Here is a 21,081-nt window from a genome sequence, read left to right on the forward strand (position 1 = left end):
CCGACATCTTCTTCGATCAGAGCTGGCCAGATGCGGACCGAAAATAACAACCCAGACATTGGTACAACAACAATAACGACAAATAAAATATTCATAAAAACATCTCTAGTGACATTATTGCAACAATAAAATATCCCTAATAACCGTATTCATTTTATTCAACTGTCAAATGGTCGATTTTCACATGACCCAGAAATTTTATTTCCTCGTCAATGAACATTTTTCACAACTGGATTGAAAAATTGAACAAAAAATTGCATTAATAAGTGAAATAGGTATTTTTCATCTCGTTGAACTGCAACAATAAATAGATAAACATCCTGGTTTGAAATGCAAAAGAAAAAAAACAAGAATTTTTCATTTTTTACACGGATGAAAAATGAAGAATTGTAGAAATGTTGTGAAATTATCCGTCTGCATTACTGGCAACCTGTAAAGGCAATACTACTGAATAGACGACGAGTGTGCATTCAAAAGCCGAATAATGTATGTGGATTGGCTTCCTATAGAAAATAAATTTAAATAATAATAATAATAATATCGCATTGTTTCAAGGGTCTTGGCCCGTTTGTCATGGAGAGAAATTCAATTTTGGGTTCATTGTGGAATAGGTAGGACGATTAGTTGTACACGGGCAGTTTCCAATGTCGATCCTTATGACAAACAACGTTAAAGCGAGGAGGCAAACAGTAATGAACAGAAACGCGTTCATTCGGCCTAAGTGAAAAAGAAATCCAAAAGCCGCAGGTGCTCAACAAGCAAATAAACGACCGTGAGAAAACGGTCCCTGGTCAACCATGGGTCAACGACGATGCTTTCGTGGATTCTTTTTCTTTCTTTCTTTTTCTTCTGTTCAAGCTCCTTTCTTTTTTTTTAACCCTCCACCACTGACCTGCCCGAACCAACGACAACGAAGTCAGTATTCAATGGAATGGGAGAAAAAAATTAATAATAATAACAACAATAAAAGGGGAATTTCTACCCCACTCGATCTCCGCATGCCAAATAGCTCGACCCGTTGACCCCCAACGGTGCCCGTACGCGACCATTGTCCACCCGACATTAGAGACCGCCCACGCGGCGCCCCAGACTCACATCGACGGCCGCGTGTCCGGCACGCGTCTGTGTTCCCACGACAACGCCACGAACAAAAGGAATTGTACCCGACCGACCACACCCTCGACAGCAACAGAAAAAACAAACAAACAAACAAAAAAAATGAATAATTCCATGGACAAAAATTTTTTCTTTCTGTCTCCATCACTTTCTATTGCTATTGTTCAGATGAATGTCGAATGGAATAGAAAAATGGACAAAAATTCAGCACCACTTATTTTCCACGTTCCACGGTCAAGACAAACACGACCGACAAATATTTGCCTCGACCACAAAATGGAAAAATCCACACTTATCATTAAATCCGTTTATCACACATAACGGATGATCCAACGGCAAATCCAAACAAAATGTATATTGCAAATAGAAATGAAGAACAAGGAAGAAAAAAAAGGAATACGTACAGCTTGAAAAAAAATGAACTTGCAAATATCTGCCGTTGTTGTTTGCACTTGCTGAACAAATTCAAAGCCAGCATGACCAAATGGGCCGTATTTGTGATTTTTCCATTTGCCCATTTGTGAAAGGATAAATATGCAAATTTTCCACATAATTTGTAGAAGGTGAAATTTCGACGCAAAGATGTGTGCTTGTTCTGTTGAAAAATTGTTCACAAAGTTTGCAATAAGAACAAGTGAATGGAAAAATAATTGGCTTAATTTTCTCGAAATGAAAGAGCAAATAAATCGATAAAAGACGTCGATGTTCCCCAGTGCAGGCAAGAAATACATATTGTTTTTTGTTTAGCCCCCACCTCAATGCTAGCCAGTGTTCAAATATCAATATGCAAATAATAGATACATATATATGCGTGTGCAAGTGCGCATGCGATTTGAAAGTTGACAATTTTGGACAAATTAATGATAAAAAAAGGGTATCTGCTGATTTTTTGGATGCATACATTTAGGTCAAGCGTGCAGAAATGGACAGACAGATCGATCTTAATGGGAAGCTTCGAAAGCCTGACGGCAAAAACAAATCGTTGACCAGTCAAAAATCTCTGCTCAACTTTTATCAAAAAATAAAAATAAAAATAAAAGAAGAATTATGGCTTCTTTTCTTTGAATATAAATAATAATAATAGTAGTAATAATAATAATAATAATAAATTGATATGCAGATAATGTGGGTCAAGATGCATTGTTATGTCTGGCTTGTCTGAATGGCGTCGTGCGGATCGATAGTAAAAACGCGCCTGACGGACCGGTTGCAGTCCAATGTCTGGCCGACAGCCGACGTTGATCGGCCAGACGAGATAAACACAGACACTGACTGTTCTGTGAGGATCCAGTTTCGAACAGCGTACTGTGATCGTTGACCAGAAATGTTCAGGTTAAATTGCAATTTTTCCCTTCCCTTCTTTTCTCTTCTTCCTTATTCTACTTCATCGAATACCGCTGTCTCTATCTCCATCTCTCTATCTGTCATCGTTTATTATCGTCTCTTGTTTCCATTATTAGTGCTTTTTTTTCTTCCATTTTCTCTCATATGCATCACGTGAAATAATTGAAGTTCAGAAGTGCGCTCTTCGCTTATTCATCGTGCACGACAACTCTTCGCTCATGTGCAAAAATATATTCTATTCCTCGTGACTTGAAAATACTCCGAGGTCAGCCAAGCAATTACCAAAGCTGAAAAGATTTCCATTGTGGAAGCCGGGTCGCGTGGGTTTATGGTCGCCTGGAGGATCAATTCATCCTGTAACTGCAACCAACCGCCCGACCCCGACGGCAGATTAGTGCCGGGTCAACAAGGGCGAGGAGGATAGACCGGTAGGGGGTGGAGAGGGGGAGGCAGGGAAGCCAAAAAAAAGGAGGAAGCAAGTTTCAAGTAGGCAATAGAGATGGGAAACAAAGAGGGAGAGTGAGAAGAGTAAAACAAAATGACAACCAACAAATTGCTTACCAATTTGTAGCGCCTCTTCCACGGCGTTGAAATCCAGCAGACGAACGCCGTCGACAAAGGCGCTAGACGACGGCGCGCCGCCTCTGGACGACCGTTCCACGTCCGGCGCCGGACAAGAGTAGAGACGGATGAACATCTCCTCGCGCGGGAACGCCCACAAAAGCACCCTGTAGAGCACCGGCTCGGGCACGACCCGGTAGCGTTGTTCGATCACGTGCAGTGGATAATTTTCGGCCACCACCCGGGCGGCCCAGTCGAGCAGAGTGACCACGCCGTCCCGACGCTGCAGGCGCTTCTCCTGGGCGTCAAGTCCCAGCTGCCGGTAGCGCCTCGGCTGCTTGGCCGGAGACGAGTCGGGCACCAGGTGCCAAGAAGCCGACCCAGGCATGCGTTTGCCCATTCGGTCGGCGAGTCGGTCGTTAATCTGTATATTATAGACGAAGTAGTGGAAACGAACCCAACTGGATGAAAAACCACTTCAGTACACGGCACCACACACGCCCACGCACAAGTCGACAAAACTGAATTGTCTTCTTCTTCTTCTGTCCGACGACTCCACTACAAATTCGACCAAAATATGTAATCGAAAGGAAAAAAAACAAACAATCTCCTCCACCGAAATCTCTTCATAAAAAATGCGAATAATTTTAAAAATTATTATTTCGAATTTATTGATTTGAATTGAAAAAAGAAAGGGAAAAATTGAATATTCGATGGCAAGGAAATGAACGCGCACCGAACAGACAGAACGCCATCAAACGGATTGACCCCCATCGATCGACCGCTCGGCCAGTAGAATGAACGAACGCGCGCGCATTCCCGGGAGCAAGTTGCGAAATGCGGTCGGCACACCATTGGTCAAAAATGTCCCACTCCGCCCAGGCGGAATGTTCTCCACTGGCGCCCTCTTCTGGCATGAACCGTGGCCCATTGTTTCTTATAATAAGAGCGGAGAAAAGCCTCTGGCTGACCACTGCCCGACGACCATTTGACCAATGCTAACCTGTGCACCGTTGCCAACCAATATTTAAATTGTGGAGTGGTGGCGTCTGCCTGTCTGCACAGTCTATTGCCTGTTGCAGGGAAATTTTCACACGCGGTACAAAATTTCAAACTGTACTCGTTCGACAATTCTCTCGCACATTGAATATACCAAAAACAGCAAACATGCCGGTCGTGATCAACTGAACGCATTCATTCATCCATCCATTCATTGGAATGTTGAATTGGAAATCAAGCAACCTGCTGCATCCAGCAAAATTTGGCAATATTGTCCTTGTCAACGATGCCCAAGCGAATTTGAAATTCAATGATTCATTCAAACACAAACATCGAAAAAATGAACCTGAATTTCAGAATATATTTTCAAAATTTTCATTTCAATTTACAAATACACAACGTTTACTTTTCACATATTTCCATCAACATTATACGATGCAGAATTCAAACTAAAACCAAAACAACACTAAACCGACTTTCAATTAACATTTACACTTTTCCTCGAAAATTACATTCATTCTGAGTGACAACTTGTTATTCAAATTGAACATTTTTTAATTTAAAATTCGATGGACATTTTTCAAATTTCAATTTCATCATTTTCAAATCATTCATGTTATACTGTATGTGGCATGAATTTGAAATTTACAGTTTGACCTAAAAAAGTTTTTCAAAACTTGATCATTATTTGTCAAAAAAAAGAGAATTCCAAAACAAAACATCTTTACTTCATTTTCGACGGTATTAGACTATAAAATTTAATTTTTTTTTCTTTTTTTGTTCATTTTATTTATTTATTTTTTAATAATAATAAACATTTTGTACATATTTTTCATTATACATTTGCCTGTGTGAACCCCCCATTACCCGCGTTTTTTCTCTCATTCTCTGATTGGTCCAACATTTCTATTGGCATTTTTCAATTCAATTAAAATTGTAAGTTCAAGCAATATTTATTTGTGTAACATTTTCACTATTGTTCATGAGTGGTTTTTAATGAAGATTGAAATAAATTCTATTCGCTATAATCTCTGACTGACTCTCTGAATTCAACCGTAATTTTTATTTTCATGCAGCATTAACCAAAATTAACAATTGCCAACTAAAAGTGAAACATATGGCGTTCAACATTAATGTACCTTATCAATACTGAACAACAACTATCTCTAATTTCAAAACATTAAACTGAAAAATAAAAATAAAAACATAATAAATTTCTTTGCCATCATCCGCGCATACTCCATCCCAGGTGCACTGGCAGATGTTTCCAACCTCCCTGCTGGATAAATTGCTCTAGAGAATAATTTTTAAGCCGCTGCTAACTTAATAGTTGCAAAAATTAAATTAAAATACAAAATTTATCCTCATTTACTATTTATTTGAAAACAGAATACTACATCTCTACCATGCTAAGTACAAAAGTACAATATACAATACTGATTTCAGTGTATCATAATTTCTTTTTATCGTCGACGGGTAGTACCATATCCTGGAAAAAATCATCCATTCAAATACTAATTAAAAATAATAATACAAGCAGTCACATACCAGATGCAGGTTCTCCACGATATCCAGTAGAAGTGGATGGCTGATCTTCAGACCACGTCGGTGAAGGAGAACTTCGAAAATGAGAATATCCAAAACCAGTAGGGTGATATGTACTATATAAATAAATATATATATATATACGTGTGTGTGTATAACAGTAAGTTTACCAATAAGACAATTTGTCACAATTTCACTTACTCCCTGCTGCCAAACAAATAGCCCAAAAGACTACCAGCTCCAAGCCCAGTCCAAAAGCCGGGTCTCGATGAAGAGCCTCCATCGCAGCCTATCAGCAAAAATTCTATTTACTCTAATTCGCAGATTTTAAAATATGATATTTACCTGAACTAGGGTAATATTCTGGGCGGAATCCAGGACCTGGTGGTGAACCTCTGCCTCCACCACCACCGCCACCAGGCCACCATCCTCCCCACGAACCTGAGCTATCATTATAACTTTGTCCAGCTATCATATTATAAAAAGCATAAATAAAAATACACACACAACCAAAGAACAAAATGTCCGTCAGTTTAAAACCGCTAAAAGACAAGAATAAAAACAATGAAATGAAAATAAATATTTAAATTACTTACAATATGCAAAGTGATTTACTACTATTAAAGTTGAAAATGTTTGGCAACGACCACCACCGCTTCTGTTGCCCATTGTAAGCCCAATCTATGCTATATTCTAGCTGAAACACAAATACACATGCATAACAATATTCAACTTTTTACACTTACGTACACCACAAGAGCCTTTTAATATAAACTCATCATCCGGATAATTATAACCTTCGCAAATAACTTCAATCGTTCCAAATTGAAAACGTGGATCCATGTTTGTTTTGCATTCCCACTGAAAACAATAAACAAAACAATTCAGTATAAAAATATATACTATATGATAAAATTAAATCATAAAACCATGATAATAATTAAAATAATTGAAAAACTACATTACATGAACATCAGATCCATCAGTTCCACGATTGTAACACTGAACAACATGTGGTCTAAAGTATGTGCAACCTGCTGTTCCACCGACGCATTTTAATTGAGGAATCGGAGTGACTCGTCGTCCAGATGTATAAGCGCCATCTTTGAGAGTCAATACTTCAACATCCCTCAGCCGAATACGGTCCCTAGAGCTGCTTTCAGATGCTGAAAAAGTTTTAACAATCATTCAATCTTGAATATTAATAAGCACAAATAAATACCAGATATAAGTAAAGCAGCTAGAGTAAGAATAATCATGGATAATTTTGAATTTCAGAATAAAAAACGGACAGCTTCCAGTTTGAAACTAAAGTCGTTAATATTATTAAAAGTTTCACACAAATGTGCAGTTGAACTTGACCACTTGTAACAACACTAATATCACTCTACATATAATGGCTAATTAAAACGTCAGCTGTTACTGTAACTGCCTAATTAAATTCAAGTGTAAAAGTGTTGTAAAGTTAAGACGCAATATTCATTAACTGTTTTTTTAATTAATTTATTATATTATATTATATTATATTATAAAAATGCATAATATTGTATTATTATAATTTAAAATTATAATTCATAAAATGCTTATAAAGTGTTTAAGTTTCGTATAAATAAAATGTGGTAAATAGCATCAATTTTTTTAATAGTAAATCTCGTCATAAGAGCATCATTAAGGATTTCTACCAACTTATCATGCATTTTAAAAATATTTTAATATATTTTATGAGTTTTTATTTTATATAATGCTATTGAAATCTCATTGCTCACCCTTGGGTACAGTACCATGTTACTACTGTAATTGAAGAATTGCTTCAATAAATATTTTAAAAAAGCATTTGTTTTATTAATTTTGCGTTTTACAATTTACTTTTTATTAGTATAATTTTTTAAATACGGAATATATGTCTGTTATCAGACAATAAATAAACAGCACTTCTTGCTTTATTTACAGATTACTGTCGTGAGTTTATCATTTTTAGAACTTTTTGTTGAATAACGCCGATTCATTATTGCAAGCACATTTATTAATTTTCATTTGATATTTCTTAAATTTTTCAAATTTATCTCTATTTTTTTGTAGCTTTTTTAAAAATGGTGTGTATTCCGTGCATTTTGGTACCGTTTTTTCTCTGGTTGTACATCAAGTTTATCCAACCACTTATTTGGCGATATGTGCCGGAGAAATGGCGTACTAGAGTAGATTATTGGCTTTACCCAACCTGTAAAGTACGCGATTTGCCTGCCGATGATGAAGAAACTACAGGAAAGACAAAGGAAAGCGAAGAACGTTATTTTGCAGTTGATGAACGTTCACATTTTACTGAAAGTGTTGAATGAGATTTTTGATCTGTGGAAAGATGAATCATGAAATGCGATTTACTTTATATTGCTTTAGTCTTACATTTAATTCTGTTATTAGTCTGATTAAACTGTATTGGTGAATAGTTGCATTTTTGAAGTTACAATGCCGTGCAAATTTCCGGCCAAGTAGTCTTTTTGTTTTCAAATGCGAATATCGTTATTGTTTCTTTGCATAAGTTGCCTGTTTAAAGTGTTTTTATAGATACCTGCGAAAATGCAATTGCAGTAGGAGATAGCAGCAGTTATTTCGCTTAAAGTCGGAACAAAGAAGTTTTGCAATCAAAGAAGCTTCAACTTTACTGGTTGTTTACATCTGTGATTGAATGCATTGCGTCAGTTTTCTTTTAATTAATGAAAATTGTTACAATTTAGTAAGATATGTTTAATATTAATTTGTGTGAAAATATTTTATTCTAAATTTATATTATAATTGGGTATGTGGTTTGCTACTTGTGCAACCAGTGTTATTAGTATTTGTAATATTTGTAAATTTATATTTGAAAAACGTGTGGTAAATATACGAGATTTAAAATGATGAAATGTTTTAAAATAAAGTGTAGAATGCATTTTCATTTTTGTAATGTAGTAGTTAGTTTTACAGAATTGTATAATTTTAGGAAGTACAGATTGCAAATTAAAAGATTGGCACGAAACAAGAAAATTTTACAAATGCATTCGTCAAAGGTAGATTTTTAATTTTTGTCTTGTGTTTGCTAATTTTGCATTTGAAAAGTGTTTATGTATTTTATATTCAAATCATTATTTTATGAATCACACAACAAATTCTGTTTTAGAAACTAATTTTAGTTCGACTTTTGTTAAATTGATTTATTAGTATTGTTTTTATAGATTATAGTTAAATGATTTTAAGAAATTAATTGTTAAAAATGAGAAAATTTTAATATTTAGAAACAAAATTCAATCTCTTGGCATTCCAAATGCATTAGTTTGGGTGTGTTGGTTTTCACGACATCTAGTGTTGTTCTGCTTCTGCGTTATTCGCGTACAATGAACGTGACCGATGGACGGTATTTGTCTTCAACTGCTGTCGCTTTGTCAGAAGTGCTCAAAGTGGTTATTTCGTTGGTCATGATTTTTCATGAAGCTGGTCGAAAATTTCCTCTTGAATATTTTACTTATTACTTCATTCTATGTTCACAATTTTAGGATATTCAGTTTCTGAAATGCAAACTCAACTGCGCACAGAAATGATCGTGAAACGCTATGAAATGTTGAAAATGCTTGTGCCGGCACTTTTGTACATCGCACAAAATAATTTATTATTTTTAGCCTTGTCCAATCTGGATGCAGCGACGTATCAAGTATGAGAATTTTTACAGAGATTGTTTGATTTTTAAATTTCTTTAAAATAATATTTTGTATTATAGATAACTTATCAAAGTAAAATTTTAACTACGGCCATTTTGTCAGTACTTATGCTTGGTAAACGATTGGATTTGTTGAAATGGTTGTCGTTGTTTGCTCTAATGTGTGGCGTTGCCATTGTTCAGGTATTCAATTAGGAAGTTTAATTTTATTTGCTATTTTCAATATTCAAATTTGAAATTTATTCAAGATTCCTGCTAATTCAACTGTGGATCAGCAGTTCACGCATGACTGGTCGAGTAAAGTGATCGGCTTGTCGGCCGTGATTATTGCTTGTTTTACAAGTGGATTCTCTGGTGTTTACTTGGAGTTGATTTTGAAAACTACCAATACTTCTCTTTGGATGCGCAATTTTCAATTGGGTACAGTTTTTATTATGCAAAAATTAACTGTTGTCGAAAATTGTATTCTTTTCGCGCAGCTTTATTTAGCGTTTTCTCTGGATTTGGTGCTGTATTTGTCAACGATTTGTCTGCAGTTGTTGAAAACGGTTTCTTTCAGGGTTATAACATTTTTACGTGGCTTGTTATATTACTTCAGGTGAGCTTTTGCAAATGTTAGTACTTTTATGAAAATGATAATTATGAAGTTTTTAAAAAGATTTAGGCTTTTGGTGGACTTGTCATTGGGATGGTAGTCAAGTATATGGATAATATTGTAAAAGTGTTTGCGTCGTCTATATCGATCGTCTTATCTGGTCTTTTGTCATATTTTTTGTTGGCAGACTTCCAGCCGACTGTGTACGTATGTTTTTTGTAGATTATTCTTTACATATTATTTATATTGATAGAGACTTCATTTTCTTATTTTAAACATTTAAAAATACTAATTTCTTTTAGGACTTTTTTAATTGGAGCCATCCTCGTCATTGCAGCAACGTACATGTACTCTTGTTAGTGCTTCAAACTAGTACATTGTGATTACGACTGTCGTAACATCTACTTGTCAAACTATTTTCATTGTTTGCTTGCTACTTTGAACATTTTAATCATAGCAATTGGAATTGTTAGAGAAAACTTTTATTCTGCTTTTATTTAAATTTATTCATTTAGAATATTGCATATGAGCGAAAAACGGAGTACTTTTGCAGAAGCTGTGATCATGTTTTCATTGAAAACTTTTTAGATAATCAAAAATTGATATTGTCATTAAATTTTGAAATTATTTGAAAGTTTGTCTTTGAGCAATAATTGTAAAGCAATTTCTAATTTCACAAATATGAAAAAATTAATAAATCTATGAACAGTTTTTAATGAATTTAAATGTACTTGCCTATTTATAAAAGGAATACTGTAATGGCGACTTGTTTTTGCTATCGCCCTACGATGCTTCAGTGTTAGGTCGAAGCTTCATCGTAAGTTGTTTAGTTGCTCGCCAACTTTTGAGGGTATTCACCTACTGCAATGGCTAAGATTGCTCTTTTTTACTAACACTGAAATAGTTTTATTAAATTAATTTTAAAAAACTTAAAATTTCGATCCGCTTTTAGAAATAAATTTATCATTTTATGATGGATAAAAATTGCTGAAAATGTAAAATTGAACAGAGTATATTTTTGGGGCAAAGATTTTTTGCTAAAATTGTTTGTTAATCAAATTTTATTATAGTTATTGTTAATATCAGGGTTGTTATGAGTTTTTCATATCGTGGCTGCATTTTAAGCATTTTTAACCGTGCGAAATGTAATCAATACGCAGTTATCAATCTTGTACCGATAGTGTACAACTTTCATGTTGAAGTGTTACAATAGGAAACTTAATATTGTTTTCATTTTTGAACAGTTGTAAAAAAGTTTTGCCAAATGTCATCTCCAACGAAGCAGACAACTGTTGCTTCATCCGAAGACGAAAATGTTGGTAAGTTGTAAATTAAAATTATTTATGTGGTTTTAAAAATTACTTTACATTTTTGGATAAAATAAAATAGAGTAAAATAGACTATGACTGTTGAATTTTAAATTGAAAGTAGTATTTTGGAAGTTGATCAGTTTGATCAATTGTAATTTTGTTTGTGAAACTTCAAATGGAAAAATTTGAATAAGATTTATATATCATCTATTGGAAAAGATATTGCTTATGATTAGTGAAAAAAGTAGTTTAGAGTAATAACGATTAGAGTTATTCAACATTAAGGAATATCGGCTGTTATTATTTGGGTATAAATTTTTTGAATTTGTTCTACAGTACGATAAGGCTCAGTGCATTTTTTCATTGTATTCTGTAATAGGAGCTGTAACAGTTTAATCAATGTAAAGTTAATGTTTTTATGGTCTTTGATGAACGCTAGTGATTGTTCTTACGAAAGGAATTCAGTTATTACTTTGACGTTGTCGTTTTCGGTAAAGTAATGTTTTAAATAGAATTGTTGATTTTCTTACTTTTTTGTTACTTTATGTATGATTTAACTGGAATTTTGGGGATACATACATACATACATACATATGTATATTATTATGAATTGCACAACGTTACAAATCTGATTTATCTATATCAGTGGTTGTCAACTCCTGTGAACGCACGCCACCCCCCTCCCCCTTAACGAAAGTTGTGCAGTTCATGCCCCACCTCTAAAAAAAGTGTTGCGGTATATATTCTGTGCACGCAAAGCAAATTTTTGCTCCATGGTTGCATCAAGCCAACCCAGTTTCCACAGTAAACTATTCCTGAATGATTTACAATAAAATTTTAATAAGAGTACTGACAATGCTATTTGTGATGATGTTGTGTATTCTTGGGGCAGTGGGTGATAAGGTGCATTGTAAGTCGCTTTCAACGTTTAACCTAGTGCGATGCTGCGTATGAAGTGCTATAAGTGCTGAGAATCCTGTTTCACAAAGGTACGTTGATGTGAATGGAACCAATATGCGAACTAAGATAACGAGAAAGAAAAGTTGGCGAAAATTTAGCCCGAAGTAGACCAAACTGAATTTCTAACACCTATGCAGGACTGGAAATTCTAACTTCTCACGCCCCCCTCCAGGAACCTTCCTACGTCTCCCTAGGGGGGCGTGCCCCCTGGTTGAGAACCACTGACCTATATGTTATAGTATACGAAATGCAGGAGTAAATATAAGAAATATAGAATATGAAGTATACCGATGTTAAAAGCAGTTGCACAAATCGTAATTGCAGTAGTAATTTTAATTTTTCAAACATTTGATTTTCTCGTAACAATCAAAAATTATTATTATTGTTGTTGTTGTTGCTGTTGCTTCTTATTTTCGTGTAGCACGTGAATAAGCGTAAGGAATGTTTATTCAAAAAGTGATTTGTTAAATTTTTGATGAATTTTAATTTGTTTTGAAATTGATGATGCGCTTCAGATGTCAGTAAAAAATCAATGAGTGGAGCAAAAGGTGAATCTGCAGAAGGCATTGCTTGCTTGTTACGACCGTCGAAGTTGAGTACAGTTGTTGAGAAGATTCAATCAAAAAATGTTGACTGTGGTAATTTGGCTAATTTTTAATAAAGCACGATTTTGAAATTGATTTTTTTCACTTGCAGATTTGGGCAGTGAATCTAAGCCTCCATTGAAACGACCAGCTGAGGATGCATCTTCGACCGATGTTCTTGTGCATGTGGACTTAGGAAAAGTGTTCGATCATGAACCGACGTCGAAAAAATTTGCTCCTAGTGATAAGGACAGTTCTTCATCTGATTTTGTTTTTGGCAAAAATATTGAAGAACGAGTCGATGTGAGTTTTTCTCTTTTTTGTTTCTTAATAAAATGCGAAACAATGGTTAATATATATATATATATATATATATATATATTTATTTATTTACTTATATTTATGTATTTATTTTTCTTTTATTTATACCGTATCAGCTTACGCAAAGTAGTATTTTATCGGAAGAGACAACATCGGAATGTAAAAGTGATTCACTGGGGTATCAGCTATCGAGTAAAGAAGAATATAGTGTCGACAGTTCTTTGTATGAAGATAGCTTGAATGCAACATTAATACAGGTAAAGTTAATTTCAAATGTCTCAGCTTTCCAACTGAATCGTTTTGAAATGGAATAGAAAAATATTTTTTCATTTTACTTTAAATTTTCCATATAATCGATGATGATTTTTTGATTCAATTTGAATATGCTGGTTTTGCTTTAAGATGCAATGTAAATTGTACACTTTTGATGCGGATAAATGTTCCTGGCACAATAAAGGTCACTGTAATTTTAAAATTGAAGAATTTTTTCAAGATAATTCATCGAAAGCTCTTACAAGGATTGGTAAGTTTGACGTTTGTTGTTGGTTGGAAAATATGTATTTGTAAAATTTATTATGAGGAAAACTGTTGCAGTTTTGCGAATGCTGGGTAGCAAACGACTGTGCATAAATTCTCGCCTGTGGGATGGCATGTCGTTTCGTATTCTTGATCGAAAGAAATTGCAATTCTCAGCAACTGATCTTGTAAATCCTCAACACATTCAGACTTGTTTGATTGTGGTAACTGATGTTTCATCTTTTTCTGTTTATTGTTCATTTGTGAATGAAAAATGCATATTTTGCTTGCATAAAGCTGATTCCATATATTTACCGATTATTCGGTTCAATATTTTTTTTTCATTTTTAGGGAAACGAATTGCAAATTGCTTCAGCGGCGAAAATTATTGAAATGAAATTGAAAGAATTGGCATTGGAAGCTAGTTGTTGCTCAGACAATGAAAAAATTAACAGTGAAAAGCAAGACTGTACTGAGAAATTAAATGAAAAGAGAACTACCGAGAATGTTGAAAAAAACAGCTTACGCGAACAAAATATAGATGATAATGATGAAGAATTGAACAAAGAAGTTAAAATTTAACTAGTATTGCAGTTGTTTTAATGGAGAAAAATTTTCCGCAAATTATTTGAATTAAAATTTAAAAAAATAAAATTAAAATTCATAATTTCCGTGTGTCAACGTTAAACAGTCAACCTCTTTTGAATGGTTTTTATTATGAACTTTTGTAGGTTGCACCATCGCAATGTTATGCAACATAGCGATGCAAAAGAAACTTATAGTCTAATCCATTTTTACTACTTTGTCAGCATTTTGATCGACTGTAACTATTCTATATTGGTTTTTCATTTCCAACGAAGCTGTACTTCAACAAATGCATGTATGGCCCAGTACCAAGCATTCGCATTTATAAACGGTATGAAAAAACCAAAATGTTCTAAAAAAATACAATATTACAAGAAGGTAATATGAATAAATTAAAAAAATTTCAGTAGTTTCTTATTAATTATCATTTCATCAAATTAATTTTCCACAATGTACTTATAAAATTCACATTTTTACCCTGCACTATGATAATGCTAAGTGGAGTATTAATTTCAGCGGCAATTTTTCGTTTTTCACCAAGTAACAAGTTATAAATTACTTTTTTACGCATGTTTCAGTTACCAGATTTATTTTCATTTCTCATCAGCATTATTGCACTTCTCACAAGATACTTAGCGAAGATAAAATGCAAAAACGTTCCTGGCCAGTGCAGCTGTTATGCAATTAGAACATCACGCTGTTGTATTATTTTTCACCTTTTCCAGATTTTTTAACTAAATTGCATTGCTTTTCTGTTCAATCACTGCACAATGAGCTGTTGTCTTACCATTAAGATTCACTGATCAAACGAATTTGTTTCTGATAAAATCAAAATAGCAGCTTTTATATTCTATCCGGTTTTACCGCTTAGCGCTTACGAAAATGCGAGCATGATTCTAATTTTAGTTTCTTCTTCATTTTCTAGGCTGCGCTTAGTTGCATTTTGGTTTTCGATTTAACTGGCGATGATTATCTATTCGCATTTACATATTTCCAGTTTGAGTGAAAACGAGAAAATGCTTTCTTTTGTTCTTTGTTTTTATCAAGATGGTATTAACAAATTTCATATTAGTCGTTTTATAAAATAATTTACGTAGGTTTGTTTTAAATATTGCATTTAATCCCATTCGAAGAGTTATTCAGATAAGAATGATCATTTGTTATATTTTAATTTATTCTGCCAAATGAGAAACAACAACAGATTTATTGTAATTTTCACATTATATTGTTTACCTGATGTTTTCCTTACCATTTTATTATTAACACATAAGCGAGAAGTTCCTTTTACCCATTGAGTAATCAGCAATTCAAATACATTACTACTAATTTAATGAATTCTCTGGATGTGGTGGTGATAAGTTGTGAAGCGTATGTTAAATTACTTCATTGAATACGTCAACAAATGCATTTCGTACAAGTTTTATTTAATTTCATAATTACTGTGAGACTGAAATGTCAAGTGAATGAAAGAGTGGTACCTGCAACGAAGTAATCTTTGAAACAAGGCTATCCTCATTCACTGTGAATTAATTAAGTATTAGAACAACTATAAAAGGAAAGGTAAAGCGTTCATTTGAATACAAAATAAATTCAGTTGAAATATTTATTTGAAAAGCGCCAATTTTGAAATATAAAACAGTTTTAACACGAATAACAGAAATACATGAGATGTCGACATACTACTAAAAAAGAGTTTATTCCAATAATACTATATAACATCCGTTGATAATCGAGGCGTTTTAATCAACTCATTTATGATATTACTATCGTATAATGCTACACATTTATTTCCCTTACAAGGTTCTTTCAAAGGTTTTATCAATATCCATTTACCTGCACGGATGTCATACATTTCAACGTGATGAAGATCATTCATACCATCGTATCCGCCAACTGCGTAAATGTTGTTATTTAATGCACAAACACCAAAATAGGCACGCGCGTGAATCATGCCAGGCAACAGCCTTACAATGCCTTCTCGTGGGTCGAAGCTATGCAGTGCATCAGAATAACCAGATTGGGATGCTCCACCTAATATATATAAAACATCATCTGATGCACAAACACCCATTCCAGCAACCGGGAACAACATGGTTCCAACTTGATGTACATGTTGTTGCTCAGGATCCAACTGGTATATAGTATTGCAGGGTTGGTAACTTTGTCGACTTTCGATTACATAAACGCGACGACCGATCTGTGAAGCTTCTAAGTCACTTATAGCTCCAGGCAGAGAACAAACTTTATGCATACAATTTTCCAAAGGGTCGAACATCAAACATGAAGTACTCATGAAATCACTGCCCACTCTTCCAATAAATAAAATATTGTCATTGAACGGTAAAATAATGCCGTTTGCGATTTCGCAATCCATATGTCCATAACAATGCACACCTTGCGTGTTGCTTTTTAATTTAATACTGTATATTCCATTTGATGTAATGTCTCTGCCATAGCCTCCAACGAAGAACAGCTCATCTTTATTTAAAGCCAATCCATGATAAGCCGCACGTATTTCTAAATGTGGGAGGATTGTGATCCAATCATTCATTTCAGTGTCATATAGTTGTATGGCGCTACTATACTGACTGTTCAGCATTCCACCGTGGTTTATAACTGCTGACGATGGCATTCGATAGGAGAACTTATTTCTTTCCACAAGTGAATACATTACTTCATGTTCGACCGGCGCGCCGTTTCTGAAGCAAAGCATTGCATTAACATCGTTTTCAAAAGACAGTTGCCCATGTGCCTCTTCCAAGAATGTAGTAATTTCTTTATTTGCGAAATCACTTAGAAAAGGCAGTCGCAGTTCAGCTAAGAGCTTATCAGCTTTTTGAATTCTTGTTGCCCAGTCTGCGTTGATCCAGCGATGGATCACATTCCAGATGTGATCTTCTCTAATCATACCGCGTTTCAAGAGAGTTAGTAATTGGCTTGATGGAAGATTTAATATTTTTTCGTTCCATAAAAATGCTTCCCTTACATTTTTTGCAATGTATTTTAAAGTGTAAGTTTTAACTTCTTCCATATCAAGCCAAACTGCCAAACAATAAATAGATATGCAACTGCTGCAATTAACCAATTCAACAAGTTGTTGTCTGAGGGCTGCTTTCAAATACTGCAATTGGAGGAGGTCCCCCCAAATAAGCGTCTCATAAAAGTGATCACGGCATACAACTGTTTGCCTTTTTTCAATAAAGTTTATAATATATTGAAGAATATGCTCTGGCAATGAATTGATTTTATAAACACTCACAGGCTCTTTTGGTGGATGACGTGTAAACCAGTAAGAAAAGTGAGAGCTCTCTTTTTCAAGTAGGGAGCTGTGAGTTGAAACATATCCTATTCCTTTACCAAAAATGCGTATCTCTACACATGGCTTCTTTAAATCCTCCCCAGTAAAATGTGAACAGGTATCTTCGATTGAATATGGATGTACTAACTTTACATCTTTTTCGATTTCCCCGATTCCCAATTTTCCAGTCGCAAGCATTTCCACATATTGCTGTAATTCTTTACTTGTGCTGTTATCTAAATCCATACGGTTTGGGTAAGTTTCTTCTACCATAAACGTACTTTCGAATGATTCAATTTCTAGAAGTACAGCACTCATAAGAAAAACAAGCAGCATATTATTTAAGAAAATTTAATTCAAATATTAATTTTTCTTTGGGTTAAACAGTACATTGTAAAAATTGAAAAGCGTCTTCAAAGACAAAAGTTAAAATCACATTCGTTTAATTTTTATTTTTCTATGGTAGTCGGTAACAAATTACAAATAAAAGATGAATCTGTGTGTTCTTGAAATTTCATTATAGAGGTGTAATTTTAGCACTTATTGTGACTGTCTTCAAAAAATGAAATTTGAACGTTGTACCAATTCAAGAAAATAAATAATGTTGAAATGAAACATAATTTCACTATGACATTATTTGAAACGTTCAACAAGTGAGCCCGCACGGTGAAATTAATAATTAAGTGTTTTCGGTACTTACTGTTGGAGGTCATAGTTCTTCTTTGGCAATTTGACTTGCTGAGACGTAAAAAATGATTTATCGTTACTTTCTTGTAATGGATAAGTGATTAATCTATGCAACGTTGTTTAATAACAATAATGACGAATAAAACCAACTGCAACGTTTAAAGCAAAACGTGATGAACGCTGATAATAAGTACCGTAATTAAAGTAGAATTTGACTACCTGCTTATCTCCATTTGAAAATCGAAGTTGTCCCAGAAATTATAATTATTTTTAATTAGCTTTTAATAGGCGTGAAAAGCATTGTCATTACTGTTTTTAAATTCTTTTCTCCATAAATGTTGTGAAATTTCATTATAAATTTACATATAAATATATTTTATGCACTTATACGTTTTTCAATGTATAATGTTTTATGGTTCTTTAAAAATGAATATTTCATCCGAATTGGAGAATACATTTTATTAAAAATTTTTTTTTCTTTTATTGTGATCTTTTTATAATCTTTGTAAAATTAATGAAAGTTACAGTACGTTTTATAAGTTCCTTTATGTTTACGAAATTTGTAAATATTGAAGATAATTAGTAATTAGAAGAGAATTTTCGTCAAAGTGAATAATTTTTTTGTTATTTTTGTTTGAAATGAAGTAATTTCTCTTGTCACGCGAATTTCAATTTTTCAATTTCTGCTGTTGTATATTCAAAATATAATTTGTGAATCAAACTGTTGGTAATGCTGCTTTGAACAGTGATTAAAGTATGTTTCTTTATTTTCAACTTTTTTTGCGTTACTTTGTTTTTATTGTTAAGTTTCTGATGAAACATGCATGAAAGTTGTTTTGTGATTTCTAAATGCTACTTGAAGCAAGTCGATGCTTTTTAATTAACTTTGACTATCATATCAATTTAATGTACGCGGTATCGCATGCTTAAGCTGTAGGCTTTGAATTCAGAAGCTTTTACGCTCGTCATTTGCATTACTTTCTTCTTTTTCATGTTCTTTTAAATTGTATTGAATACATGCACAATCCACCATTGAGATTTACTGAACAAACAAGTGTTTTTCTGATACAATCAATGTAGCTGCTTCTATATTCTGTTTACTTTATGTGTTTCACACTCGCGAAAATGTCAGCGTGATTCTAGTTTTGATTTCATCATCTTCTAAGCAGCGCTTAGCTGTGTGTTCTCGTTTTGACTGTGTGATGCTTATCTTATCGCATTTACATATTTCCAGTTAGAATGAAAACAGGAAATGCGATATGTTTTTATTTGTTCGGTTTTTTTATTAAGGGGCTTTTGAACATTTTCTGAATAAATTCTTTCTTTCTATTATTTATACGTATTTTTCAACATGTTTCTACGTTTTTCGAGTTTCTGGCGGTTCTCTGATATCAAGTCAACCGAGACAATAGTATAAGGAACTGCTATTCATTAATCTTTACCTATTTGATGATGTAGATTTTTTGCAGTAACCTAGTTATTTATCTGAATTTTTTTATTTTTCTAATGTGCGTTTTATTCTTCTTGACTTTCTGCTTTCTACTTTATACGTCATATTACTATAATCGATGCTGAAATATTCTTGTCGACATGTCATGAACGACATGAAGATCATGAAAGGTCGACATATTCTAAAGCTTTATCCTGAATATTCATTTGATAATGCATTTTTTCATATAATGCACAATTGTTCATTCGTGGCTAAACTCATTTTGTTTGAAATCACATCAAAAAATTCGAATGGTTCATTATTTTTAGAAAAAGCAGGATGTGGACAAGTCTTTGATGACAGTTCCTTTTCGTAGCATGGACTCTGTTTTTCTTTATTTTCTTCCCCAAAAAATAATGTAATTAATAAATTATGAACCTTTCTATAAAGCGTAAAAAACAAAAAATTTATTCCAATGCATTAAAAACTATTTGTTTATTTATTAAACTGCATATTTGAATAACGGTAGTTTTATTTGAAACAATTAGACAACTATATAATTGCATCTTTTAAAAGACATAAAACTGTTTTCGCTGTACTAATTCTTAACATGCTTTGTCTGTTTATGTAATAATTATTTTAGCCGTTGTTCTAAAATATTCTCTTTAAAAAGCTAATAATTAATTTTAACTTTTCGTTATAAACAATGAAATTATTTCAAACAGAAAACGTGAATACATTTTGCTGATTTTACAGAAACTATAACATGACTTGGCGGTAAATTGCTAAAAACGTACGATTACGTAAAGCTGAAATTTACAGAAACCATTTTTTACATGCATTTGTTTTTCATTAAAGAATGAATGCTGTCTACTTCATGTTGTGGGTTTTAAGAGAAGCATTTGTTATTTCAAATTGTGTTGAATAATTAAAATTTAAATAACAAATTCAAATTCAAGAAATCTTATAGTCGAAATAAATTAGAACCATGTCATTTATCTTACAATATTAATTATTAAAATATTAAAAGAGAAAAATGGAGAGAATAAAAATTGAGCCTTTTTGATTACCTGAAATGTGTTACTACGACTATCAGTTTATTATATGAATGTTGCAGCAATGTAATAACAGTTGCTACTTTCATTTAGAAGATCAACGCCGGAAATGTTTATTAAATTAAAATAATAAGCGCCAATAATTTACTGCCAAACCCTCTTCAACCAATCTGACAACAAGTGAGGCTGCTTACATTGCTGTATAACGGTTGTAGTTGGTTGCTTAACTGTTATTTAGTTTTGAAATATATGTATATAAATCTATGCGCACAATTTCAGCTTTATAATTCACATTTAGTATTTTAATGTACATATATGCATTAAATAATATTCATAAAATTTTCTAGAATTTTTGTTACCAATACTTGTACCTTGACTGATAAATATTTTTTTATTATTATACTGCATGATAAAATTATTTTAAATTAAAACTGTACATCACTTTTATTTAAAATTTCTACGTTAAGAAGCCTCATATTATTTGAACC

At 33.3% G+C, this 21,081-nt stretch overlaps 5 protein-coding genes across 5 annotated transcripts; 2 read left to right on the forward strand and 3 right to left on the reverse strand.

Annotated features, from left to right (window-relative positions):
* Window positions 1-2,851: 2,851 nt before the first annotated feature.
* Tsp_10088 (zinc finger SWIM domain-containing protein 4) lies at window positions 2,852-3,952 on the reverse strand. Its single transcript, XM_003373196.1, has 3 exons — window positions 3,782-3,952; window positions 3,496-3,579; window positions 2,852-3,445 (listed from the first exon to the last, which is right to left on the reverse strand). The coding sequence occupies exons 1-3, from the start codon at window positions 3,950-3,952 to the stop codon at window positions 2,852-2,854; spliced, it is 849 nt and encodes a 282-aa protein (XP_003373244.1).
* Window positions 3,953-5,192: 1,240 nt separating this feature from the next.
* Tsp_10089 (transmembrane protein 66) lies at window positions 5,193-7,571 on the reverse strand. Its single transcript, XM_003373197.1, has 10 exons — window positions 7,521-7,571; window positions 7,332-7,373; window positions 6,854-6,941; window positions 6,532-6,731; window positions 6,312-6,426; window positions 5,911-6,033; window positions 5,767-5,854; window positions 5,569-5,681; window positions 5,227-5,299; window positions 5,193-5,205 (listed from the first exon to the last, which is right to left on the reverse strand). The coding sequence occupies exons 1-10, from the start codon at window positions 7,569-7,571 to the stop codon at window positions 5,193-5,195; spliced, it is 906 nt and encodes a 301-aa protein (XP_003373245.1).
* A 457-nt stretch (window positions 7,572-8,028) lies between these two features.
* On the forward strand, window positions 8,029-10,722 carry Tsp_10090 (UDP-N-acetylglucosamine transporter). Its single transcript, XM_003373198.1, has 10 exons — window positions 8,029-8,051; window positions 8,543-8,609; window positions 8,835-9,033; window positions 9,093-9,247; window positions 9,314-9,436; window positions 9,502-9,678; window positions 9,918-10,055; window positions 10,168-10,203; window positions 10,364-10,414; window positions 10,597-10,722. Exons 1-10 carry the CDS (start codon window positions 8,029-8,031, stop codon window positions 10,720-10,722), a joined length of 1,095 nt encoding a protein of 364 aa, XP_003373246.1.
* Window positions 10,723-11,112: 390 nt separating this feature from the next.
* On the forward strand, window positions 11,113-14,121 carry Tsp_10091 (conserved hypothetical protein). Its single transcript, XM_003373199.1, has 6 exons — window positions 11,113-11,167; window positions 12,815-13,005; window positions 13,426-13,486; window positions 13,517-13,546; window positions 13,618-13,763; window positions 13,891-14,121. Exons 1-6 carry the CDS (start codon window positions 11,113-11,115, stop codon window positions 14,119-14,121), a joined length of 714 nt encoding a protein of 237 aa, XP_003373247.1.
* Window positions 14,122-15,560: 1,439 nt separating this feature from the next.
* Tsp_10092 (death-associated protein 1) lies at window positions 15,561-17,740 on the reverse strand. The gene is made up of 2 exons (XM_003373200.1): window positions 15,958-17,740; window positions 15,561-15,643 (listed from the first exon to the last, which is right to left on the reverse strand). Exons 1-2 carry the CDS (start codon window positions 17,738-17,740, stop codon window positions 15,561-15,563), a joined length of 1,866 nt encoding a protein of 621 aa, XP_003373248.1.
* Window positions 17,741-21,081: the final 3,341 nt, after the last annotated feature.

Source organism: Trichinella spiralis (genome assembly GCF_000181795.1).
Source record: "Trichinella spiralis strain ISS 195 chromosome Unknown Scfld6, whole genome shotgun sequence".
NCBI classification, from domain to species: Eukaryota; Metazoa; Nematoda; class Enoplea; order Trichinellida; family Trichinellidae; genus Trichinella; species Trichinella spiralis.

Excerpts from the sequence above, each read along its gene's own strand:
- Tsp_10090 (XM_003373198.1), top strand. The coding sequence starts at position 8,029 with ATGCCGTGCAAATTTCCGGCCAA. Across the intron at positions 9,034-9,092 it reads CATGATTTTTCATGAAGCTG|GATATTCAGTTTCTGAAATG; the intron begins GTCGAAAATTTC and ends TCACAATTTTAG. Across the intron at positions 9,679-9,917 it reads GCAATTTTCAATTGGGTACA|GCTTTTGGTGGACTTGTCAT; the intron begins GTTTTTATTATG and ends AAAAAGATTTAG.
- Tsp_10088 (XM_003373196.1), bottom strand. The coding sequence starts at position 3,952 with ATGGGCCACGGTTCATGCCAGAAGAGGGCGCCAGTGGAGAACATTCCG. Across the intron at positions 3,580-3,781 it reads CGATCGATGGGGGTCAATCC|TGGAGTCGTCGGACAGAAGA; the intron begins GTTTGATGGCGT and ends TCGAATTTGTAG. Across the intron at positions 3,446-3,495 it reads TGGTGCCGTGTACTGAAGTG|ATTAACGACCGACTCGCCGA; the intron begins GTTTTTCATCCA and ends TATAATATACAG.
- Tsp_10091 (XM_003373199.1), top strand. The coding sequence starts at position 11,113 with ATGTCATCTCCAACGAAGCAGACAACTGTTGCTTCATCCGAAGACGAA. Across the intron at positions 11,168-12,814 it reads ATCCGAAGACGAAAATGTTG|ATTTGGGCAGTGAATCTAAG; the intron begins GTAAGTTGTAAA and ends TTTCACTTGCAG. Across the intron at positions 13,764-13,890 it reads TTCAGACTTGTTTGATTGTG|GGAAACGAATTGCAAATTGC; the intron begins GTAACTGATGTT and ends TTTCATTTTTAG.
- Tsp_10092 (XM_003373200.1), bottom strand. The coding sequence starts at position 17,740 with ATGAGTGCTGTACTTCTAGAAATTGAATCATTCGAAAGTACGTTTATG. Across the intron at positions 15,644-15,957 it reads AATGTATGACATCCGTGCAG|TGAATGAGGATAGCCTTGTT; the intron begins GTAAATGGATAT and ends ATTAATTCACAG.
- Tsp_10089 (XM_003373197.1), bottom strand. The coding sequence starts at position 7,571 with ATGAATCGGCGTTATTCAACAAAAAGTTCTAAAAATGATAAACTCACG. Across the intron at positions 5,855-5,910 it reads AGAATATTACCCTAGTTCAG|GCTGCGATGGAGGCTCTTCA; the intron begins GTAAATATCATA and ends TTTTGCTGATAG. Across the intron at positions 5,682-5,766 it reads TATTTGTTTGGCAGCAGGGA|TACATATCACCCTACTGGTT; the intron begins GTAAGTGAAATT and ends TTATTTATATAG.